Raw genomic sequence first — 27518 nt, 5'->3', positions numbered from 1 at the left:
TTTAACAGATGATTTGGTCAGTAATATCATGAGTAACAAGTGCATGAAGGCTTGTAAGTGTTTGATCTTGCTGTAACCGAGCGAGTTGGTCGTGCAATTACAGGCGCGCGGCTGTGAGCTTGCATCCGGGAAATAGTGGGTTCGAATCCCACTATCGGCAGCCCTGAAGATTGTTTTCCATGGTTTCTCATTTTCACACCACGCAAATGCTGGGGCTGTACCTTAAGGCCATGGCTGCTTCCTTCCCACTCCTAGCCCTTTCCTATTCCATCGTCGCCATAAAACCTATCTGTCTCGGTACGACGTAAAGCCACTAGCGAAAAAATCTTGCTGTAGAGAATTCTTGTCTACTGTAGCACAGAAACTTCCTCTTTTGAGCATTTAGTGGATAATATTACCGTACCATAGCTAGATATTGGGAATAACAATGTGTAACTGTGTTCTTCAGTGACTGGACTTTATCAGTGACTTAGCCATGCGAGTACATAAACGAGGTTGTCAAAATGTGCCTAAATTGTAGCCTGAGTTTCTTTCCAGTGCTGATTTCATTTCATGTGATAGTCCACTTTTTTCAAGAACATGATAAAAATGGAATTATATTTGAAAAAACTGGAAAAAAAGGAGGGGTTTTTTTTCTTCCTGAGAGTGTAGGTCATGCCATCACAGGGTAGGGACACAGTCTTGACACATTGTGTTAAGACTTTCCTTGTGATATTTCAATTTTTACCAGTGGGAAATTGCAAAGGCTGTATTATTCTTGTCATGTGTATGCCTATAGATAGAAGATATTTCATGGTATATCAGCCCAAGAAATTTCAGTAGGCACTTCTGGGGGTTTTTACTGTAGTTTGATTCATTCGAGGTCAGTTACTCCACAGCACAATGTCCAGTGGACATAATTCTCTCAAATAAAAAGTCCAATCACAAGTAAAAAATGTCGATTACACAGAAGTGTTACACATGATAAAATTCATTCTTGGGTCCGTATTGAAAGTATTTTTATTAAATAACGCTAGAATGTTTATATTGTTGTCCTTATCAAAATATTAGCATAAAATGAATACATTAGATGGTACATGTAGGCATCATCAGCCATAGTTTACCTTATGAACAGATCAGGTACCTGATTGGGAATGACTTATGAATACTGTTAGAAACTATACCTTGGAGAACGTTAAACAACTAATACAAGATAAAATCTGGTATACTATTACTTAACAATATTGTGTTAATATTTGAGTCTAAAAGGTGACATTCATTTCAAGATTACGACACTGATATTAAAAGATATTATAATAAAGATAAAAATCAGAAAGCACATTCCATTTGATTGTCAAAGGGCGTGTTGTTAAAGTTGAGCCTTGGTAGTGGTCGTTGGTTCTTGAAGTTTCTATTTATATGCTTATAAATTTTGAAGAATTTTCATATGGCCTGGTTCTTTTTAAGATGATAATATTAGTTGAAATGCTGGTGCTGTAGGCTATATTGAAGTTTGTGTAGACGTCGTTAGGCCATCTTCTTTGAAGTAGTGACGGGTGTAGCTTTTATTGTTGAACGTGTTGAGGTGAGCACACTAGTCAAAGGGGAACGTTGTTGTCAGTCGGTGGGTAGCCAAGTGTGCCAAAACCTGCTGATCCAGCCATAGGCGGTATCTCGCATCCCTTCGACCCGCAGCTTGTGCTCTTTTCGGATGAGGCCTGGCTCCATCTTAATGGTCGTGTGAACAGTCATAACTCTCGCTATTGGTGTGCAGGAAATACTAATGGTGTTTAAGAAGGACGACACTTCCAGCATCATCAGCCCAGAGGCTGGTTGGATCCTCAAATAGCACTACCAAAGGTTATGCGGTTATAAGGAAACCTCAAAAACCAATGGCAGCACCAAAATGAGGCATACTAGGCAAGACGAGGAGTGAGGTAGTTTGCCATTGCTTTCCTCACTGGGTCAGAAAGTGCTATTGCAGCACGACTGACCCTATGAGCAACACCTTTCATAACACTCATGTGTTAGTCCTGCTCTGAATGTCATTACTTAGCACCACCCATACCCCAACAGCTTCCATATTGTCACAGCCATGGATGAGACTGGGACTTGGGTGGAAGCTACACTTGTAAGGTTGTACTCCCGCTTACTGCACGCGACGTAAGTTGGGCTGAGGCAGCTGCTGTAGTGCAGAGTACAAACACCTTGTGCTCCACCAGTCAAAGAATGATTTCTGGACATCGGTCAACATTTGGAAAGTAGTAATACAAGAGCGGAACAAGACAAAGAATAATTAAAACTCAGAAGGGCCGCATAACGAGTACAGTATATTAAAACATATCAAGGCAATGTATGCTGATAGAGTGAAGATAAGGACGATGATTATGTGATCCTGTATCTGCGGGCACGCTCATATCACATGAATATATGCTGATCCCCATGCAGAAGAAAATTAGAAATTAATTTCACCTTACTGTGCACAATATTACTCTATATAGTTTTATATTCCATTATTAATCTACATTTAGTAAATTTCACTGGGCATATTGTTACTGTATATTTAAGAACTGTGGACACTTTTTGTGGCCGAGACTATTGATCACCTTGTAATCTGCAGGCTGAGCAGCGATCACTTCTTGGGTCAGTGCTGTAGTGCCAGGGGGTTGGACGCTCGTTTGATGGCATTTGTTGACATTTTTTTGCAGTGGACATTTTGTTATGGACTAACTGACCAATAATCATTTGATTTGTTTTTCATGTACGTAAGACTCTTGTGATATTTCCAGCTTCATGATGTCTATCGCCGTGTATGTGTCAAGAGGAACCTTTTGGCTGTTGACCAGGCAGAATTTCTCAACCTCTGTCAGTTGGTGGAGATGCGAGGTGCTGTTCGTGTCGAGACTCGGAAGGAGGCCCGTCTTGCAAAGGTAGGAAGGATGTGAAGTGTCCTAAGCTCGTTATGGAGATGAATCAAAAAGATTGATTAAAGAGTTCGTGCAAAACTTACGGGCCGATTGCAGAAACAGTCTTTAGACAGTATTTCTGGTTAAGCAATGCCTAAATATGGCTGCTGCATTGCAAGGACATTATTTATCACTTAGACACCCTCTAAAACTGACGTTTAAACACTGCTGAGGACACTGTTTACCGTCAAATTTTACAAGTGAATCACAATCAGAGGTTATGTAGCATGGAATACATAATTGGTATTATCATGTTAAGACAATTTCAAGAAGAAAAGTTCGTCCTTCTGCAATTCGTCCGGTGTGAAATGTGTGGGCGGTACAGTTACAGTACAATTTCTAAAGATAATACTATATAGGGGACTTGTTTTCGACTACATCCAGAATATGTTGTCCTGATCGTCAGAGGCTGTCACATACATGAATTGGGAGGGATTATATTATATTATATTGAGACAATAATTTATGCTACTCTCATTGGTTGGACATATGTATTTGTGTGTGGGGACTTTATCTACCATTCTCAGCCATTGTTTGAATTGCCGTTAATTTATGTGCTTGAACTATGCCTATTTAAAATGCATATTTTGCTATTGTTACGCCGGTAGCTTTGAAATTCTGATTCGCCCAATAAACTAGTTGAAGTGCGCGCGCATCCGTTCTACTGCTGTGAACTGAGCGATGTGCTCGCTAGCTGGAAGCCAGTCTGTTGCCGGCTGAGAGCCATTATGGACGCATTTGGAGAAGTTGTCGTGTACAAGACTCGATTGAAAGTTGATGGAATGGAGTCTGATTCTCCCGGCTAATGACCATGGAATTGGGGCGTTGGCCTTAGTTAGAGTGTAATTATATATCTAATGTAGTTTCTATTCATCGTTCTTTAGTATTTGTGTTGTGGAATGAATATCTGCAATATGAGCTAACTACGTAACTATTGGACACCCAAAGATGTAAGTACAAGTATCATCTTAATTGTTTCAAAACTGTTCTACTGCCGGATTATTTGGAGAAGAAGAATGTGAGTAACACGCTATCAGTGACATCTGTAATTGAAATTAGGCCTATAGTTTATGGCCATGTCGGCCACCATTTATTCATTAAATTAAACTAGAATTTCTTCTGCTTCAGACATTTTAAAGATATGAATTGTATCTTCAAACTATTAAAATGTAACCTAACGAGATTTTTGTAAAGTTCTATATCCAAATTATTATAATGGAGTAATTCTGGAAATTAATTGGTATATGTGCAGGTGAGAGGCGTATTTCTCCATTCCTTTTATTTCACTGAAATTATCATTTTGTTACCTTTTTCTGTTTCTTAAAGTTGTTAGTAATATTATTAATATAGTTGGTGGATTTCCTTCTACTTTTCTTGGTTCATATTTGTGGTATCCATTGCACTGTTATCAGTGTGTTGGATGATGTTGTGTGCTAGTATTGTTTTGATAATGGATCATTGTTTAATTGCTTAATGGGATGATTTATTTGTGGTCTTATTCGGGCATTACCATTTTCCGGAGCCTCCTAAAATTGAAATTAAAAAAAAAAAAAAAACACTACTGCAACCCAATGAAGATAAAAACAGGAATGATAATCAAAACCCATAAATAGCACAAAATGAGCACAAGAAGCAAAATACTGACCATCGAGCACCAGCAGCATCAAATATACTAGCGTGGAGGGCACAGATCATGAAGGAGAAAGGCCAGGATCATAACTAGCTACTTGAGGTGTTGCCAGGTCAACATTGCTAACTACTAAATGAAGGCAAAATTAAATTTCAATAAATTGAATTATAACCTCTTTGAATTATGGATAAAAATCAATTTTTAAAGCAATAAAACTATGAGTGCGCTCTCAGATAACAACGTAAAATAATTTTTATATAGTAATAAATAAATAGAAGAACATATACCCCATAAAAAGAAATCTTAATTAATTCATTACAATAAGAGACAAATGTCTATTTTTAAAATAATTAAAATTGTGAAAACACACTCAGATTACAAACTACAGCTTGCATTAGAATCAATAAATGACAAATGTTAAAACGGATCCGTGCTTGAGAAAATTCATTACACCACTGACCAGACTTTTTGTAAGCAGGTCTACTACAATAAATCTCACTAAACTGAAATTTGTTTCCAGACCCTGTACGCAAGGATTTCAATCATCCCAGAAACACGGAAACACACATAACAAGGAAGGCAGCGATAGCCAACCAAAATATTCCACACGTGAATAAAGAACACAAGAGAGAATACCACGAACCCAAATAAAAATTAAAAAGATATTTCGCAAATTATTTACACATTACGAAAGGAAACGCAATTAAAATTCCACAGAAAACAGAACAATGGTCCACACGAAGCATGCAGCTTCCAAAACCCAGCCAACATCTGACTTAAAAACAACAGGCAAGGCCCACACAAAATTTAGCGTGCCGGAGATAAGATCAAAATATGACACGCAATAATGAAAGAAAGACAGAAAGAAAGAAAACACGGACGCGAATAGTCTCAGAAGGGTAAACGTAAGTATGAAATCACGAAATGGCAGAAACAATTTCAGTTTCCTACAACCACGATATTACAATAATGTATATATTTTGAATTTAACATTTCCTCCAACCAAATATTAATAGACGATTTAAATGCTGGTTATTAAATTTCAATTTTAGGAGGCTCTGGAAAACGGTAATGCCCGAATAAGACCACAAATAAATCATCCCATTAAGTAATTAAACAATGATCCATTATGAAAAGAATACTAGTGCACAACATCATCTGACACATTGATAACAGTGCGATGGATACCAAAATATGTACCACGAAAGGTAGAAGGAAATCCACCAACTAAATTAATAATAATAATAACTTTAAGAAACAGAAGAAGGCAACACAACGATAATCTCAGTTAAATAAAAGGAATGAAATAAGATGCCTCTCACCTGCGCATATACCGATTAATTTCCAGAATTACTCCATTATAATAATTTGGATATAGAACTTTTCAAAACTCTCATTAGGTTACATTTTAATAGTTTGAAGATACAATTCATATCTTTAAAATGTCTGATGCAGAAGAAATTCTAGTTTCATTTACTGAATAAATGGTGGCCGACATGGCCATAAACTATAGGCCTAATTTCAATTACAGATGTCACTGATAGCGTGTTACTCACATTCTTCCTCTCCAAATAATCCGGCAGTAGAACAGTTTTGAAACAATTAAGATGTTACTTGTACTTACATCTTTGGGTGTCCAATAGTTACGTAGTTAGCTCATATTGCAGATATTCATTCCACTACACAAATACCAAAGAACGATGAATAGAAGCTACATTAGATATATAATTACACTCTAACTAAGGCCAACGGCCTAATTCCATGGTTATCAGCCTGGAGAATCAGACTTCATTCCACCAACTTTCAGTCGAGTCTTGTACACGACAACTTCTCCAAATGCGTCCATAATGGCTCTCAGCTGGCAACAGACTGGCTTCCAGCTAGCGAGCACATCACTCATTTCAAAGCAGTAGATATTTTAAAGATATAAATTGTATCTTCAAACCATTAAAATGTAAGCTAACGAGATTTTTGTCAAGTTCTATATCCGAATTATTATAATGGAGTAATTCTGGAAATGAATTGGTATATGCGCAGGTGAGAGGCATATTATTCCATTCCTTTTATTTAACTGAGATTATCGTTGTGTTGCCTTCTTCTGTTTCTTAAAGTTGTTAGTAATATTATTAATTTAGTTGGTGGATATCCTTCTACCTTTCGTGGTTCATATTTTGGTATCCATCGCACTGTTATCAATGTGTCGGATGATGTTGTGCACTAGTATTCTTTTCATAATGGATCATTGTTTAATTACTTAACGGGATGATTTATTTTCGGTCTTATTCGGGCATTACCATTTTCCAGAGCCTCCTAAAATTGAAATTTAATAACCAGCATTTAAATCGTCTATTAATATTTGGTTGGAGGAAATGTTAAATTCAAAATATATACATTATTGTAATATCGTGGTTGTAGGAAACTGAAATTGTTTCTGCCATTTCGTGATTACATACTTACGTTTACCCTTCTGAGACTATTCACGTCCGTGTTTTCTTTCTTTCTTTCTGTCTTTCTTTCATTATTGCGTGTCATATTTTGATCTTATCTCCGGCACGCTAAATTTTGTGTGGGCCTTGCCTGTTGTTTTTAAGTCAGATGTTGGCTGGGTTTTGGAAGCTGCATGCTTCGTGTGGACCATTGTTCTGTTTTCTGTGGAATTTTAATTGCGTTTCCTTTCGTAATGTGTAAATAATTTGCGAAATATCTTTTTAATTTTTATTTGGGTTCGTGGTATTCTCTCTTGTGTTCTTTATTCACGTGTGGAATATTTTGGTTGGCTATCGCTGCCTTCCTTGTTATGTGTGTTTCCGTGTTTCTGGGATGATTGAAATCCTTGCGTACAGGGTCTGGAAACAAATTTCAGTTTAGTGAGATTTATTATAGTAGACCTGCTTACAAAAAGTCTGGTCAGTGGTGTAATGAATTTTCTCAAGCACGGATCCGTTTTAACATTTGTCATTTATTGATTCTAATGCAAGCTGTAGTTTGTAATCTGAGTGTGTTTTCACAATTTTAATTATTTTAAAAATAGACATTTGTCTCTTATTGTAATGAATTAAGATTTCTTTTTATGGGGTATATGTTCTTCTATTTATTTATTACTATATAAAAATTATTTTACGTTGTTATCAGAGTGCGCACTCATAGTTTTATTGCTTTAAAAATTTATTTTTATCCATAATTCAAAGAGGTTATTTAAAATTCAATTATTTGTTCTTCAGGTTTCATTCGTTAATTTTTAAAATTTTCCTAATTTTTAAGTACAATTTATTGAACTTAAATTTTGCTTTCATTTAGTAGTTAGCATTGTTGACCTGGCAACTCCTCGAGTAGTTAGTTATGGTCCTGCCCTTTTCCTTATGTTATGTGCCCTCCACGCTAGTTACCGACGTAACAATATTAAAATATGCATTTTAAATAGGCATAGTTCAGGCACATAAATTAACGGCAATTCAAACAATGGCCGAGAATGGTAGATAAAGTCCCCACACACAAATACATATATCCAACAAATGGTGGTAGCGTAAATTATTGTCTCATATATTATATTATATTTCTTGCCAAGTACACATAATAGTGACACTACAAAGTAGGCATGTGTGTGTGTTTTTTTTTTTTTTTTTTACCCCGGTTTCTTGTTGCATTCATTCAGATACGTTTTCAGCAACTAAGGAAAAGACAAGGTCTGGGAAGGAAGGACTGTGGCTGTAATAACAGCACCAGTTTTTGTCTGTTTTATAAATTGGGGAACTATGAGAAACAAAAATGAGGGCTGCCAATGCAGCCTACTGTAGTTTCTTTGCGGATGCTTACACTTGTCATGCCATTTTACTCTTTGTGTAGGACAGATCACAGCTAACTAACGTTTGGCGTGCACACTTACGAATTTCGTTGCTTTTGACAATCAAAGAGTACGCCTAGCTTGGAAGAAACTTCTGTTTCCATTTTTTAACCAATAATGAAACTTAAACGATATCTAGCCTAGTACTGGCTGAACATTTTTTATGGAATGCAACATCGTGAATAACTTAGACATTGTTTAAGGCTTAAAGCTAGTCATTGTTTGTGCAATCGGCCAATGTTTTCGTGCACGAGTTCCGTACTACGGATTACTCTGCCGTTATTTCTTTCTTAACCTGATTCTACATGAATGCACATGTTCAATTTCATTCTTAAAAATTGTAATGTATCACTCCAGAGGCTTCTGTGCCAAACATTTGAGTATTCTAATTCAAACAGCATAACTTAACCTAACTTAACTATATATATATATATATATATATATATATATATATATATATATCCTGAAAACATTATTTACTCGTGTATTAGTCCCCCTCGCATATTAGACTCCCCTTAGTTTATCGAGATGAAGAAAATGAAAAAAATGAATCTCGTATACAAAACTCCCAACGTAATTCATCAGAGAAGAATGACAATTCCGCTTCGAAGCGGCTAGAAGCCTTGTGCAGCTCTGATGACATCACACAAATTTGTGAATAGTTTCATCGATGAGGCCCACGCAACGAAAACACGTCGAAGTCATGCGATACACCTGTGTTTCGTAGTTAAGAAATGTCCACCTCCGTAATGTAGGCCTACTGCAGCTGTGATGACGTTGATAGTTTCGTCTCCGACCCGCGCGTTGCAAGCACGCAACAGTCGTGTATATATTTCTGTTTAGTAGTCAAGAATGTCCGCCAGCGTAATGGTAGCACAATTAGCTGCCGTTCTCGAGAGCCTGAGTTTGATTCCCAGAGATTTACAAATGGCAGGAAGGTTGTTTTGTGGTAAAAATCGTATATGCAACTCCCTTCCACTAGAGGCCTGTCTAAAGAAAAGCTGCACCACCTCGGGATGAGGAAACAAGTTTACATTAGTTAAGAAATATTTACAGTTGTTGCTAGGCCTATTAATATAGGTAGGCAAGATCATTAACAAAGTAATCGTTTAATATCTCGTAACTCTGGCCAATATAGGGTTCATTGGGAGAGGAGTAGGTTAAAAATGTGATAAAAACAATCCAATCACAATTGTTTTACTCGCCAACGTACCTAACAAATAATAATATAGTTTTTTAAGTCCCCACTTACTTTCAGCAACTTTTGGAGACACCAAACAATACATAGTAGGGTATGCGTTAATAAAAAATGGGAGACATCGAACGTATGAATAAACGTTATGATGAAATGTCGTATGGCTTTTAGTGCCGGGATATCCCAGGACGGGTTCGGCTCGCCAGGTGCAGGTCTTTCTATTTGACGCCTGTAGGCGATCTGCGCGTCGTGATGAGGATGAAATGATGATGAATACAACACATACACCCAGCCCCCGTGCCGTTGGAATTAACCAATTAAGGTTAAAATCCCCAACCCGACCGGGAATCGAACCCGAGACCCTCTGAACCGAAGGCCAGTACGCTGACCGTTCAGCCAACGAGTTGGACAACATTATGATAATAAAACGCATTACTGCCACACCTGTACATATCCATGAATGCGGCAAACTTTCCTGTTATTTATTTTTATTCTTTCCATCGTGGAACTTTTGGCACTATCCGGGCGATATCATACCTATCTCATTTAAAGCTGTAGAGTTAAATCCAGATTTCATAAATGTAGAGAACAAGCATGAAATATACCTAAAAATAAGGGTCTGGTTTTCAACAGCCGCAGTTATCAATAGAATGCTTCCAGTCACTTTGTGTTACATTTGGAAGTACAAGTCGTAACATACGCTAATTATCAGTTGGTGGTTTGGCACGCTTTCAGCAACACTGGACTCTGTAGTCGGGAACAAAACTATTTTTAAAAGGTTCGAATACTCTCGGTCTCGATTGCAGTGAAGATGACGACACAGCGGTAAGCGGCACAAGACAATTAAAATGAAAGCAGTGTTCAGGTTTACTGCTCAACTGACTGGCAATTGAGATATTTTGTTTCATGATGATGGGGCAAGAGTACGCGTACGGGAAGACTGCGCATTGGTGAATTTTCAGGGAAAGGTGTTCAGCAGTTGGCCAAACTGCTTTACGTTGAGAAGGTGTCGTGTCAGACTGTGTTCTGCCGGAATGTTAATGTGATCTCGATTTTCATCGAGTCATTATGCAGTGAGTAACATTTTGTTGAGTTCTGATGTAATATTCGACCCTATGAACTTAAGAATTTTTGCATAACCATGCACATATCCCCGAAGTTGTATTTTATTAATAGTTTCTTGAGCATTCCTGTGGTGCAATCGTGACCTGGTCACACCTTGCTTTAACTGATGAGTGCAGCTATCTCTTGGTTAAGTCAGGATTGCATGGTGGGGTAAGACTACACAGGTCGTGCTGAGGAAAAAGTGTGCAATGCGTACTCTTACCCCGCTTGCAGTTCTCCTGCGAAGTTAAACGTTGACATCCGTGTAGATTGTGTTACAAAAATATACTATTGGAATATGATTCTCTACTGCTGAAATTAAAAGGCAGGCCCTTCACTTTTACAAGTCTAGGCAATACAAGAGAAAGAGTGAGTGCAAGCCATGTACTCTAGAAATGTTACAGAATGCAAAAGAAAGAGTAGAAAGAGGGGAATCCAAAGGACAGATATCCACGAGTATGGGTATCAGTGAAGCTGCGCTAAGGAAGATACGGATAATAAGAAAACAAATAAGAAAATATATTCCGACTGGACTTATTTTAATAAAATCTACTTGTTGTTTCCCATTCTCTCAGGGTTTTGGTGTGGAAAAACTTGGGTGATTCAATAAGACATTCGATGAACACCAAGAATCTGAATTAGCCGAGCATTGCCGAGCTTCAAAAATGGCAGGCAAGGACTGGGCATCTGACTTTATGAAGAGACACTGTCTTACTCTTCGCACTCCTCGAAAAACCAGTTTGGCTCGGGTTATGGGTTTTAATAAAGTGCAAACAGCCATATACTTTGATAATCTGTCTTCTCTCGTGGTAAAACACAGATTTCCACCTCACCGAATCTTCAACATGGATGAATCAGGTGTCACTACTCTACCAAATAGGGTCCCTAAAGTGATTTCCAAAGTTGGGAAAAAAGCTGTAGGAAAAGTTGTTTCTGCAGAAAGAGGTCAGCTTTTTACCGTTATTTGTTGCATGGGTGCTGGAGGGAACTATGTTCCTCCGGCGGTAATATTCCCACGAAGAAGACTGAAAGAAGAACTTCTGAATGGGGCCGCACCAGGGACTGTGATGATGTGTTCTGATTCGGGTTCTGTCAATTGTGATTTGTTTTTAGGCTGGCTAAAACACTTCCAAAAACATGTTGCACGTTCAAAGGAAAATCCAGTGCTTTTAATCTTAGATAATCATTCCTCACACCTGAGTTTAAATGCTGTGTTATACTCCAGAGAAAACAACATCCATATTCTTTCTATTCCTCCCCACAGGAGTCACAAACTTCAGCCGCTTGACCAGTGTTTTTTCAAGGCTCTGAAAGATTTTTACTCTCAGGAATGTGATACCTGGCTTCTTAACAATCCTGGGCGAGTTTTATAACCCAATTTCAAATCTGAAATGTGCTACAACGAACAAAGCCCGTGGTGTTTGTCCACTGAACATCTTCTATAACAGACCCCGTACAAACACATTTGGCGCTTCATGACGTACAGCCACTTCTACAAATTCTAACACTACTGTCTCTCCGAGAGATACTGTGCCTTACCCTAAACGGAAAGGACATCAGAAGAGGAACAACCAAGGAAAAAGGTCTGAAATTGTTTCTGTAACACCATTCAAGGAAAAACTAGAAAATGAGAAAGAGGATAGATTACTGAAGGCCAGTAAAAAATACAAAGGGAAGCTCTTTGACAGCCAAACTGAAAAAATTATTCCTAAGAAGAGTATGAAAATGAAACAGGGATCAAGACATGTTGCGAGGAAATATTGTGCCCCGGATGCGAGGAACTGTACATTGAACCACCAACCGAAAACTGGATCCAATGCTGGGAATGGTGGCATGAGCTAGGCTCAAATTACGAGGGGGAAAAATACATTTATTTGTGATCGTTGTTGAATGAAATGATGAACTTGGACTTGGTTCTTTTAATTTCAGTGCCATTTAATATTATAATCTGCGAAGATTTCATTTTAATTGAGTGATTTGTACTATGATAACTGGATTTTTATTAAAAGAGTAAGAGGAATAAGTCTTGTTCGTTTTCCTAATCTGGTAGTTTAATGCGCAACCTTACCCCATAGCAAACGCACTCTTACCCCACTGTCGAGCAAGAGTACGTTTTTGCAGCATATTTTTAGATTGGTATAAAATCTCACTTTAAAATATAATTGTTTATTATGAGTCATGCAGAATGAAGGGGTATGGATAGAGAATCGAACACAAAAATTGTATTTAATTATGGCATTTACTTATGGCTCAGGATAGACTTCAACGTTAGGTGCGTAATCTTGCCCCACCTTACTCTATCCCTTTTCTCTAGGGTAGAGTATGAAGTGAGACGAATTTTCGTAGCGAGTTTTTACGACCGTATGCCCTTCCTTGACTTCATCAGAGGAATTAATGAAATGAAACAAATGACGTGATATTTACTTTCTATGTAGGCCTAAAAGTCTTTTATTGACGTTTTACATTTAGAAATACTGCTTTCCAATGAAAATAGCCAGTATAACTCAAATACGTTCATCATCATCATCATCATCATTTCATGTATCAGTCCTATAGAACAATTGTTACGGTCTGTACATTTTCACGCCATCTCTTCCTGGGCCGTCCCAGAGATCTCTTCCCACTGGGGCAGTAGTTAATGACTGCTTCTGTCCATCCTGTTTAGGTTGTTCTAGCTAATTTCTCTGGTATTCATAGATGTATTCCAAAAATACAGGTCTGCTTTTAAGGTCGTTCAGCACTTCTGTGTTCCCATTTAGTGACTCCTGCTGTTCGCCGCATGTATTTCATTTCAGCTGTGGTTATTCTCTCATCGCATTTGCTCAGGGTTCACGCTTCACTTCCATAGCAAAGTACACGTCTTGCCAAAGTTTTGTAGATTCTTGTACGGGTGTGTTTTTGAACTAATGATGGTCTAAAACCTTTATTGATGATTCCCAGACAATTGTTGAATTTGGAGATTTTCTCGGGTATGTCCAGTTCTTCAAAGAAAGACATTTCCTTGCCTTCAAGTCTATCAAAGATAAAATTGCAGAACGGAATACATTCATAGGTTTGTTAAAGAACAGTGTAGAATGTTTATATGTACAATTTATAGCTCTTTATAGCCTAGAAGTCATGTGTTCACTACACAAAATTTGAGGTTATTGCATATTGGACCTCCCTTTACTTTTCTTGGCTGTAAAAGTGGGGAAAAGAGGGGTCTAATACACGAGTAAATACAGTATTTGAAAGCCCAGTAGAGGACTTTCACCAGATGCGAGAAGTGGTGCACTCTCTGTATGTATCACGTTCAGTATCTAACAAGCCTTTACTTATTCCTAACGAGACAGCCACATTTACGAAAACAAGTTCTCCTTCATTTGGAATTTTGTTTACACTGCACTAGTCAGCGGGTATTACTAATCCACTCCCATCGTGTCTATGAGAGAATGCGCTAAATCATTTGCAGTAACAGATGCATCAGTGAAAGGGTTCTCTTAACTGAAGATGCCAGTTTAATAGTCTAGGAACATAAAAAGAGGGTTTCTGCTGTTTCTGTAGCGGGCGAGTCCTATATTCATCAGAAAGCTATCTTAAAGAGAATCAGAGAAAAAATATTAGGAGTCCAACATTTGGAAAAATAAAGGTATTGGCCTTAAAAAGACGAAGGCCACGAAGGGCGTGAAAGTGAAAGGCTCTCTAGGCCTCTATACGCAATACTGCCGGGGTCAGAAATGAACAAGCGTTGACTAAGGGATGTTGAATAGGATAGGAAGAGCCTGGCAGAAATAAAAAGCTTTGTCTGGGATTATATTATTGTCCGGCTCCATGGCTAAATGGTTAGGTTGCTGGCCTTCGGTTCAAAGGGTCCTGGGTTTGATTCCTGGTTTGGTCAGATATTTCAGCTTTTATTAGTTAATTCCTATGACTCGGGGGCCAGGTGTTTGCGACAGTTCATCCTAGGTAGGGGCCCCGTCCTCACAGACATGCATCAGGCTTCTCCCGAGGCCATGCGTCCTTCTTCTTCTTGTTTCGACTCTTGCGTTCGGGGTTGTCCATCCTTCCTTCCTCTCCTTGTTTGTCCTCAAACCTCTTCCTCCTGAAAGAGGAGTCTCTTTCTGTTGCTCCCAGTTCCACCCCCTGCTGGTGGGGGACGCACATGTAGAATACACCCGCGGTATCCCCTGCCTGTCGTAAGAGGCGACTAAAAGGGGCGACCAAGGGCTGACTGAATTAGAACCATGAAACTAATTTTGAATCGTACCATCACGCGGGGAACACCATAGGTTGCCTGTACTTGCGAGTAGTACCACTAAATTCGGTACGAAATAGGTTTGTGATTAGTAGCAGTAAAAGCCTGGCCTGGTGGATTCCAGTACCCGTGCGTCGTACCCATGTGTGCAACACCGCGGGTATGGGCGTAGCCTGTGAGTCGTACCACTATATGAGCAGCACCGTGGGTCTGCGTTGCCTGTGATTAGTACCCCACTATGTGAGGAACACCACGGGAATACCGGCGCCCGTGTTTAGTACACCTAGGTGGGGAGCCTTCTCGGTTTGCGTTGACTCTGAGTTGGGCCATTGCGTGAGACACACTATAGGTCTGCGTTACTTGTACGTATTGCAATACTTGTGAGTAGTACCATCTTTTGTGGAACACCGTGAGTCTTCGCTACTTCTGATTAATACCCCAACATGACACATACCATGGTTCTATTTTACTCGCGACATGTACCATTCTGTGGGGCCATAGACATGGATTTTGCACCCCCTTTAGACACCAAGCATCATTGTGCTTTATAAGTGGTTCCTTGGTCAGTAATAATGTTATTTTCGATCTGTATTGAGTCTGATCCACTGGTTTTTGTTTGTTTGTTTTGTGTTTTGTTGAGTTCCTGTCCATCCATTCATTCTTCATGCCATATTTTATTTTTATTTTGGTCAGTGGATGCCTTTGCAATTTTTGTTCTTTCATTTTGTACCATTAGGGGCCGATGACCTTTGATGTTAGGCCCCTTAAAACGACAAGCATCATCATCATCATCGCTCCCAGTTCCTGCAGATCTTTGTTTACTTCTATCAACCACGGTGACTTGGTCTCCCTCTTTTGCTGCACATTATTATTATTATTATTATTATTATTATTATTATTATTATTATTATTATTATTATTATTATTGTAAGGAATTTCTGTGTGTTTTTTAGGTCAGTCTCCAATGGGATGAACAAGAAGTGGCATCTGCTCTGAAGGACAAACAACTCCTGGCAGCCATTGTCAATGATACTTCTTGCCTTACTAGGTGAAAATCACTGCTCATTGATTGCAGATCTGCCTTAAAAGCTTGATGAAAAGAGACACAAATTGAAATCTTCTGTTGAACATTCACTTTGTAATGAAGTGACCCGGGAGCATGTGTTTATTTGCTGGTGGAGGTTTCCATATAAAGTACAAATGAGAAGGTGGCAACACTGCCTCCCCATGTGTCTTTGCTGAAGTTGTTGCACGATGATCTCTGTGAAGGAGGGGATTTGATTACCAATACAATTATAATCTGTAGTTGACAATTCAATAATAATACAGTAATACCATTTTACAAAACAATAGAGAAAAATAAACAAAACAAAACGTACTAAAAAGAAAGTTCAGTGGAGTATAAGTAGAAAAAGTTGAACTGATACATACACAGGTTATATTACAAGTAAGCGCAGGTCAGTTCTGGAGATTATGTAAGTGATTTCTAAATTTTGACAATGAGCAGTTAAATACATCAATATCCACTTTGTTTAGCGATCTTGACATTCGTTCAATTGGCTCATTGAATGCGTAGTTAGTTCTATGCCAATTTGTAGACAATGTATTCTTGAACCTTGTGCGTCTGTTGGGTACATGTACGTTAAGTTTTTCAAGGAATTGTGGACAATTCACCAAGGAATGAAGCAATTTAATAATGAAGAGTGTATCCAATAATTCACGGCATTGTGACAGGCTATGCAGATTTAAAGACTGTTGTAGGGCTGTATAATCAACATTTTCATATGAGAATTCTGCTCTAAATGAATATAAACAAAGAAATTTATGTTGTACTGAATCTAATCTATAGATAGAGGTCTGATGAGAAGGGATCCAAACAGGTGTACAGTATTCTAGTATAGGGTGTACCATAGACACATACAGCAACCAATATCTAGTAATATCTAGTAATGGAACCCAATCTTTGAAATGCTTTCTTACAAATATTTTCAATATGTTCATTTAACGGTAGGTTATAACTGAATAAAACACCAAGGTCATTAACTTGTGAAACAGGAGTTAGAATGTTGTTATTACTAAATTTGTACTGAAATGATATTTTCTTCTTGTTTAAAAAAAAAAAAACTATATTATTTTACATCTTTCATGTTTAACCCCTTCGGTGGCGGGTTTTGGCAGACCTCCTGTGCCAGAAAAGTGAGGTTTTTTCGGAGGAATTTATTTATTTTTAGGAAGCAAGGAATGAGTAACAATTATTAAGGGAACACATTCATATATTATTCAAGGTTAATAAAAACTTACTTTACACTCTATTTACACTTTTTAGAGTAGGCCTGTGATATAGTGTCATAAAATATTGGTGTTTTGAGTAGGACCTATACTGTCCTGTGAGCAATGCATTTTTATTTCAGGCTTTTGTATTATTTCCATCAGCAATAATAACGCAATAAATTGCCAAATTTTGTAAGAGCTTCTTTTTTCTAAAACTGTACCCGTCCATGCGGAGATTTATTTACAAGGTTTTCAATGCACTTTTAGCATAGGGCCGATGAATTTTTTTCGGTCACTGTCAAATTTACAACTTCATCGGTTAGAATCAGTTCAAAACAGTCAATCGCACTCACCTGTGGTAATAAGCTAAGCCTCACACCAGGATTTCCCGTAAATGGAATAATATTAGGTTGCACACTATCCCCAGGCTTACACTTTTTCCAAACGAATGTATATTCAACATCTACCATCACCTTAGCGTCTGACGTAATATCTTCTTCACTTTCACTAGAATTACTAAGGTCATCATCTGAAGAATCAATAGAATCATTATAGCTACTATCAGAAATACTAATGTCACTTAGTGATTCATCTTTGATGTAGTTCCTTATTTTGTCTTCAGACAAACTTCTCTTCCGTTTTGCACTCACCATTTCTGTTTACCTCGTCAGCTGGCCAGAGGTTGTATATGTAAAGAAGAGAAGATAAGGCATATTTTAAGCCAGACGCTACGTGAATACAGCTGGAAATCCTCCCGCCATCTGTTGAGAATACTTGAAAACATTTTCCCAACGATTAGAGTACCCGAGAAATGATTGGGCGATCGCGAAATGAACACTGCAGCTAAACGAGAATTTCTCGGGCGGTGACGTTATGGGCAGGCGTGCGCCACCCGAGAATTTCTCAGGCGTGCCACTGAAGAGGTTAAGTTTGAACCCATTTCAAATACAGTACTTTGCCAGACGATGTAAATATTCTCGAAGTTTTAAACAATCGAGTGGACAATTAATTTGCATAATTTTTTTGCATCATCAGCAAACAAAAGCAATTCAGAATTCTAAAGTATATTTTTAATGTTATTTGTGTAGAGAGTAAACAGTAAGGGCACAAGGTGAGACCCTTGAAGAACTCCACTGGTAACAATAATAGGTGCAAAAAAATGATTCCTTATTTTAACAATTTTTAAGATACGATTCAAACCAGGAGAGGAGAAGCCTATTAATTCCATGATCTGTTAGTTTTTGCAGCAAGATATCGTGGTCAGCAGTGTTAAAAATTTTAGAGAAGTCTGTATAAATGCAGTCCACCTGAGAGTGCTTCTCTATTGCATCCAATGTTTTATACTTCTAAGATTTTTTAGGAAAATATAAAGGAAATTATTTTGTGACTTTTTTCAGCAGAACCTGAGATGTAATTATTTGAGAGAGACCATTCTAATTTAGAAGGTTTTTGCATTAATGAAATTAATGCTAATATACGGAATAAGGTTTAATTCCTTATTTTTCATTTTACAATTGAGATACCATACAGTATGTATCTAGAATGAATTTGTTACAGTTTTATTTATTAAATCAATTATAGTACTGTAGACTTTTTATGAAATGAATTTGTGCATGTAACCTAAGATTGTTGGATCTTGGTTTAATGTAACTCCTTATTTCAAGTAGACTGGATTGTAACATCATGGAGATATGAACCACATGATTGTCTAAGTTCTGTTGTTAATAAAGAAAAGTTATTTTATACAACTTGTGTTTTTTAATTTGTGTACTTGACAAGCTAGTGTTGATTCCAGTTCTTTACCATATATAAGAAAACATACAGATCCAGTAACACTGCCCTTTGGGACCAGCTTCATAATCATTACAGGACCAGATAACTCTTCACCTACTGTAATTCTCTAAGTTCTATCCACTCAACCACTCTCTTGCCTAGCCCATATGCACCCACCCGCCCTTTGCTCTGACATTGCTAGGAATCCACCAACTTTTTAGTATGCAACCTGGGTGTTGCAAGCTTTCGGTTAACACAGTATAGTGGGTGATTGACTGCGTGACCTGTTTTATATTATTGAGAAATTCCACACTATTGCTCATTACACAAAAAACAGAACAATACAGAAATATTACACTTAAAAAATCCCTTTGAAATCTTACATATTTCATAAACTTATTTCACCTCGAAAGTTCTTTAGTGTTTGTTATGGCCTTAATTATACGAGACAAGCCTAACATTTGCCTGATTTGGAAATAAGGAGCTAATGGGAAACAACAATTATTATTATTATTATTATTATTATTATTATTATTATTATTATTATTATTAAGATTCAGTGTGAGGATTAGTGGTGAAGTGTTCACATCCAGGTACCAAGATCGTGCGTTCAAATCCGTCAGTCGCAATCGGATCACGAGGGGCTGGAGAAAGTTCATTCGGCATTCCATGTCGTACGATATTACTACGCGAAAGATCTCTGGTGATATATTTGGTGTTCATTCATGCACAGGATCACTAATAACTTCTTCCTTACTAACACTGCTGAAATCAGAGCCTAAAACATCAAATATGCTTTGAATTTCGCTATTACAGAGCATTTTGCGCGAGCAAGCAACTTCCTTCTCAGCCATCTTGTCAACAACAGAATACAGATTTCTCAATCGATATTTTAATCAATTGTGTTTGTCAAATAAGCATACCAGAGCACTCTGGTGACACTGAGACACCAAGAACAGATTTCAATTAGAAATATTTCCGGAAAAAGCCAACAGATGTCTCAAATGTCTCCAATTTGCGACCTTGCATCCCGGCGTACCAGTCCGCTTACGGGTGCATAGGGGCTTGTCCAATAACCCACATTTTTTCAGTAGTCTCCACATTTTCTACCCTACCAAAAGCCTTGGCTAGATCAATAGCAGTACAGTCCATTTGACTTGAATCTAAAGTATTTGCTGTATATCTTGCTAGAATCCTGCAAGTGAAGTGTCACGGGAATAACCTTTCATAAACCTGATCTGCTTTCCGTCAAATCAGTTAGTAATTTTGTAAATTTGTCTAATCAGACAGAAGTCCTTCCCAGAGCTTAAACAAAATTCGTGTCGATATGACTGGTCAGTAATTGTCCGCTTTGTTTTATCACACTTTCCTTTGTACATTTGGGCAACTATTGCAACTCTCCATCAGTTTGGTATTGCTCCTTCATGGAGACAGTAATCAAATATTTCAGATATGGCTCTATATCCGAACCCATTGCCTATTGTATATCCCCAGAAACCTTACCAATCCCAGGTGCTTTTCCAGCTTTCAACTTATGTATCTTTGTCTTTATCATCATAGGTAAATTTCTGTAATTTGCCAGGAGTAGTCGCAGCCTGACATTAATCCTTCCTTTTTTTCTTGTGGTGAAGGGACAGGAAAGGGCTAGGAGTGGGAAGTGTCCCTTGCCTTAATTAAGGTACAGCCCCAGCATTTGCCTGGTGTGGGCTTCGAACCCACTATCTCCCGAACGCTGGATACTGGCCGCACTTAAGCTCCTGTAGTTATCGAGCTCGGTGTCATTATCCTTGTAACCAGTCTTTACACAGTTCTGTAAGTCCTCACTCTGTGTTCATTAATGATCTCTGGAATGTCCTTCCTGGAACCTGTTTCTGTGTTTATATCCTTCCATTGTTCCCTAAAATTCATATTGCGGCAAATTATGTTTGCCGTCGTGTTATCTTTATTACATGTATTTTGTATTGATTAGGTGGTATAATAAATAACTTAATGTTATTATTTCAATCAAGTGTTATCTTTAGCCGACTTTTTTGCCAAATTTCCTAGCAAATTCCTTTAATCTCTCCTTACTCCTGCAACCACCCCTAACTCTCATTTCTTTCTTACCTGCTCGTCCTCCTTACTTTCCTGTTATAATGTGGCAGCTCTTAAGCATTTCTTACAATTGCTTTAAACCAATACCGTACGCTGTTTACATTTTTAATTACTATTTTCAACCGATCATAGTCTCTTTGAAAACTCTGTCATGCCGGGCCGAGCGGGTCAGACGTTAAGAGCGCTGGCCTTCTGAGCCGAACTTGGCAGATTCGATTCTGGCTCAGTCCGGTGGTATTTGAAGATGCAGATGCTCAGATACGTGAGCCTCGTGTTGGTAGATTAATTGGCACATGAAAGAACTCCTGGAGCCTCGAGAGCTGCAAAAAGCGTAAAAGTAGTTAATGGGATGTTATTATCATAGTGCTCTGTGTTTTAACTATTAAAGGGCATGAACAGAAATGCTCCTACATTTACAAAATAAGTGTGAGAACGAGACCTGTGTTGTAGTGTGTGCTTATTGCTTGGTTAGCTTCTTTTTGTTTTGGCAATGTAAATTTTGGTATCTTCCTAAATTCAAAGATTTGCTTTTATTTTCAAGGAATGATATAAAGCAACGGTATGTAAACCCTGTTGTCTGTTATTTATTTTTAAATTTCTTTAAATATTAATAGAAAAATTCTTTGTTTCTTTCATTCTTTCCTTCTTTCTTAATCCATTTAACCTCCAGGGTTAGTTTTCCCCCTCGGGCTCGGCGAGGGATCCCGCCTCCAGCGTGAGACTTTGGCTTGGGGGTATACAAGTGAGCGGCCTCACCTGCTGTGCTGAACAGGAATGAGAAGATTGGAACGGATAGAAGGGGAAGAGGGAAGAAAGTGGCCGTGGCGTTTGCCTCAGGAAGAAGTGGGAAACCACTTTGAGGATGGCAAAAGTCGGAATCAAACTCAATTAAAAAAATGAGTAGGAATACGCAGAACCTAGACATCTTCGTATCGTTTCCTTCCTTCTGTCATGACATTTCTCATATAACTTTAATTTTCCTACTTGTTCTTTCCTGTTTCTGCTCTTGTATTTAAATCTATTTTCCTTTGTTTATGTAAATATGTGTTATATAGGATTGTGCAGCTTTTATTGTGTATATTCGTGTTCTTTGTAAAAATATATATCTTTCATCTTAGATTAATATCTATTGTACATAGTTCGGATCTTTGTAATTTGCCGTTATGCTGTTGCTGATCCTGAATAAATAAAGAAATAAATTTTAAAATGCCGTTTGACGCAGCTAATGGATTTTTCAGTGCCACAGCAAGTAGTGGAGACTCCCACAGCAGCGTGTAGAAGCGTCTCATGGCACAGAACCTTAGATGCGCACATTTGTCATTGTTCCTTCGGTGAAAGTTTTATTGTATAGAATTGAATCAAAATGTCACAAAACTATTTTTATCGCAGTTAAGATTCTAAACTGTCAGCCTTTACTTCTCTGTCGAAATCCGCTCGGCGAGCACCAAAACCTATCATTTTATAGCTATTTTCTTTCAATTTTGATGTCTACCCCGCACTATATTCCCCAGACCACCGGTATATTTTGTTGTCTATAACTTTCTTTTCCCCCCCACTTCTAATTCCCAATCATCTCTACTGGTGAGAGTTGTCGTACACATGTTCCCAGGAGGCTGTGTCTGGTGTGTTTGGCCTGTACCTGTCGCGTTCTCGACATCTGAGCTCACTTTCAGGAGGCCTCGCAAAACTAATACTGTCGGGGTCGGAAGACAACAAGAATTGAAAGTTGGAAGTGAGGACCAATTGACATGCAAGTAGACGGACCCTTTCAATGCCTAGATACGGTCTCAAAATTAGAGATCTTGGAGTTGCTCATTTAGCAACTTCTTGCAACAGGCGGGGGATTATGTAGATGTATTCTTGGGTGATGACCAAGGCGAGGATTTTTCCGCAAATGCCTGTTGTTATCCTCAACCCAAAATTGTAGTCTCATAAGTCTAAAACCTGTTTCAGTTGATTTGTGAAGGAAATAGATGGATTTTGCAGTAGCAATAAATGCCTATTTTGAAGATATTTGCATGTTAAGTGCCCAAAATGACAAATATTAAGTTTCAAGATAGTATTTTTCCAGCCATCTCTACTGTGTTAGTTTGCTTTACCAGATAGTCGCTGAAAGCAGGCAACTACCAAAGACTTAAAGGACAACAGCATTCTTTCTGTCCTCTGATTCTCCTTGGAGCGAGTTGCACCCGAGACTTTCAGCGGCCTCACGTACATACAGCTACCCTCCAAAATAAAGCAGAGAAAATTGCCTCCTGTGAAGGCTGTATTGAGGTCCTAACCTTAGTTAGGTGATAGGAGATGAGAATAGTGCCGAATTTCACAGTATAATGCAGAGGAATCCCGGCTGGAAGGATGCTTCGACCATTGTTGCTGTTCTCGAAGGGAAAGACGTGGCACCGCTACCAGCTACTCTTACCTGATCTCGTGTGAAGTGGAAAGGTTATTTTCTCAATTTAAAAATATATTAGCTGACAATAGGCAAAGTTTTACTGTTCATAACTAGAATGCTTGTTCATTGTAACATGTGCTGACTAAGATTCATTCCAAGTGTCCTGTTGACGAAATTATTGTCTGGAAGAGATGAGAGTATTTTCAGTTGTGTTAATAATAATTACCTTTTCCTGATTTTGGTGACCACTTTTCCCTTGGCCTAAAACCTTTAGATGAGAATGAAGTGGAATGATTCACATATGCCAAGTAATTTTAAATGCTAAGGAGATGGTATATTCGGGTTGTTTTTAGCGCCTAATTTTGCCATTTTAAAGTGCATATTTGCCTGCCTATAAATTGTCCCCCACATGGCACGACAGCCCCGAAAGACCGTGGCGTACCAAACGACAGCTGCTCAGCCCGGAGGCCTTCAGATTATGAGGTGTCGTGTGATCTGTTCCACGAATTCTCTCAGCCGTCATTCATGGATTTCTAGACCGGGTTTCGTGGAAAGAAAGCTGAAGCATCGAGGTGAGAGGAGATCATGCAGATTACATAGATGTACTATTGTATGCAGTTTTGGGTGGCACAGAGGACTGCGCCGAACTGATGTACGGCATCAAGTTTTCATCCAAACAGCTCTGACGCTGTAAGATCATGGCCACATCTTCCCTTTCCCATACTATCTTCACAGAAAACCTATCAGTGTTGGTGCGACATTAAACTGACGGCAAATAAATCGAATGCTTCAAGACGGCCAGTCATGATTTGTATCTTGATCGTATTGCATACGCGACAGCATTATTTTTAGGGTGACCCTCCCTCCGGCATGTTCTGAGTTATTGTCTTTGGAAGAGCATGTGCAGACAAAAGCCCATCAGTATTAATATATTGTTACAATAAAACAGTGTTATTTTCAAGAGGACCCAATAAATGCAGACACAGTTCTAATCAGCTATGAATGCCACACTTAGCCTGTTGCTATTCCTGGGCCACTTCCCCACGTCCATTTGCCTCATACAGCAGCTGTGTGAACACGGGGCTGCGGGCTACACAACACGCGATGTTTCCACTCCAGAGACTCCGCTTTTCAACACAGTCACAACTCACACTCATGATGGCGATCCTCAGTCCACAGAAATACACAGACACACAGCTACTCACTTGACACTGCGATAACAACAAGCGCAGCTCCCATGAAGTCCAACACTGACTACAGCTCCACCACGGAGCCCATCTCTCGCTGACACATGGCGATCCTCAGTGCACAGAAATACACAGACACACGGCTACTCGCTTGACACTGCGATAACAAGAAGCACGAAGTCCAACACTGACTACAGCTCCACCACGGAGCCCATCTCTCGCTGACTCATGGCGATCCTCAGTCCACAGAAATACACAGACACACAGCTACTCACTTGACACTGCGATAACAAGAAGCACGAAGTCCAACACTGACTACAGCTCCACCACGGAGCCCATCTCTCGCTGACTCATGGCGATCCTCAGTCCACAGAAATACACAGACACACAGCTACTCACTTGACACTGCGATAACAAGAAGCGCAGCTCCCACGGAGCCCATCTCTCGCTGACACATGGCGATCCTCAGTCCACAGAAATACACAGACACACAGCTACTCACTTGACACTGCGATAACAAGAAGCGCAGCTCCCATGGAGCCCATCTCTCGCTGACTCATGGCGATCCTCAGTCCACAGAAATACACAGACACACAGCTACTCACTTGACACTGCGATAACAAGAAGCGCAGCTCCCATGAAGTCCAACACTGACTACAGCTCCACCACGGAGCCCATCTCTCGCTGACTCATGGCGATCCTCAGTGCACAGAAATACACAGACACACAGCTACTCACTTGACACTGCGATAACAAGAAGCGCAGCTCCCATGGAGCCCATCTCTCGCTGACTCATGGCGATCCTCAGTCCACAGAAATACACAGACACACAGCTACTCACTTGACACTGCGATAACAAGAAGCGCAGCTCCCATGAAGTCCAACACTGACTACAGCTCCACCACGGAGCCCATCTCTCGCTGACTCATGGCGATCCTCAGTCCACAGAAATACACAGACACACAGCTACTCACTTGACACTGCGATAACAAGAAGCGCAGCTCCCATGAAGTCCAACACTGACTACAGCTCCACCACGGAGCCCATCTCTCGCTGACTCATGGCGATCCTCAGTCCACAGAAATACACAGACACACAGCTACTCACTTGACACTGCGATAACAAGAAGCACGAAGTCCAACACTGACTACAGCTCCACCACGGAGCCCATCTCTCGCTGACTCATGGCGATCCTCAGTCCACAGAAATACACAGACACACAGCTACTCACTTGACACTGCGATAACAAGAAGCGCAGCTCCCACGGAGCCCATCTCTCGCTGACTCATGGCGATCCTCAGTGCACAGAAATACACAGACACACAGCTACTCACTTGACACTGCGATAACAAGAAGCGCAGCTCCCATGGAGTCCATCTCTCGCTGACTCATGGCGATCCTCAGTCCACAGAAATACACAGACACACAGCTACTCACTTGACACTGCGATAACAAGAAGCGCAGCTCCCATGAAGTCCAACACTGACTACAGCTCCACCACGGAGCCCATCTCTCGCTGACTCATGGCGATCCTCAGTGCACAGAAATACACAGACACACAGCTACTCACTTGACACTGCGATACCAACAAGCACGAAGTCCAACACTGACTACAGCTCCCACGGAGCCCATCTCTCGCTGACTCATGGCGATCCTCAGTGCACAGAAATACACAGACACACAGCTACTCACTTGACACTGCGATACCAACAAGCACGAAGTCCAACACTGACTGTTCGCGACTAGCCTCCCTTTGTATAGCTTGGGTGATACGAGCCAGAATTTTGGCGTGGTGGCATTCTCGTCGAATCTCCAAGAAACTGACAGGTAAGCTAGCGTACGAGAGCAGTACACGGTACGTCCGGCTGGGAGATCCCCGGTCCTCACTAGCCCCTTCCTCAAAGTCCCGAAAGGACATAGCACGGGGCTAGCACATAATAATCGCCAGACCGGGCGAGTTGGCCGTGCGCGTATAGGTGCGCGGCTGTGAGCTTGCATCCGGGAGATCGTGGGTTCGAGCCCCACGGTCGGCAGCCCTGAAGATGGTTTCCCGTTTTCACACCAGGCAAATGCTGGGGCTGTACCTTAATTAAGGCCACGGCCGTTTCCTTCCAACTCCTAGGCCTTTCCTGTCCCATCGTCCCCATAAGACCTATCTGTGTCGGTGCGACGTAAAGCAAAAAACAAAAAAACATAATAATCGCCAGTACCTTTATATTCTACTGCCACGATATGTCGCCCCTTGCCTAACTTAATGCCGTCCAATCTTTTAAAAACTGGATACTTTTATCTCTTTCAGTTTCACTTTCACAGTAGTTATTGTTACAGGCATTGAGGGACTGGTGTAATACTGAAATGTGAACTAAAAGCAGAGCTGTCGCCCACCTGGCAGATCAAAACGTTAATAGATAAGTTGGACATTTGTCAAACGTTTCCCTTGATAAGGTATAGCTGTATACCAACGCCTTACTCTTCGTTATGTAAATAAATATTGGACCCAATTACGGCTTTATCTTATTGTGATGTTTCCTACTTTTAAAAGCTCCGCTCAAGCTTATTCATCTCTCTTCTGACAGTTCCAGCATACCATTTGGTCGAGCATCTCGTCTCCTTACTCCCAAGTCTTCCCAGGCCAACTTTTGTAACATTTTCGTAACGCTACTCTTTCGTCGGAAATCACGCACAACAAATCGAGCTGCTTTTCTTTGGATTTTTTCCAGTTCTTGAATTAAGTAATCCTAGTGGGAGTCCCATACACTGGAACCATACTCTAGTAGAGTCTTACCAGACACTTATATACCCTCTCCCTCTCCCATATGAAGAGATCTGTAAAGTTTCTTAACAGCTTCGTT

At 39.6% G+C, this 27518-nt stretch overlaps 1 protein-coding gene across 2 annotated transcripts in view; it reads left to right on the top strand.

Moving 5' to 3' along the window:
• The window catches only part of Cdc6 (Cell division cycle 6), a 128553-nt gene extending 109585 nt beyond the window's left edge, over positions 1-18968 (top strand). For both annotated transcript variants that reach the window (XM_067151841.2, XM_067151842.2), the window contains 2 exons: positions 2769-2909; positions 15903-18968. In XM_067151841.2, the coding sequence (XP_067007942.2) occupies positions 2769-2909; positions 15903-16001 (240 nt within the window). In that variant the 3' untranslated portion in view covers positions 16002-18968. The remainder of the gene's footprint in view (positions 1-2768; positions 2910-15902) is intronic.
• Positions 18969-27518: the final 8550 nt, after the last annotated feature.

This window comes from Anabrus simplex, chromosome 7 (genome assembly GCF_040414725.1).
Source record: "Anabrus simplex isolate iqAnaSimp1 chromosome 7, ASM4041472v1, whole genome shotgun sequence".
Lineage (NCBI taxonomy): Eukaryota > Metazoa > Arthropoda > Insecta > Orthoptera > Tettigoniidae > Anabrus > Anabrus simplex.
This window is presented reverse-complemented; position numbering and strand designations above follow the sequence as displayed.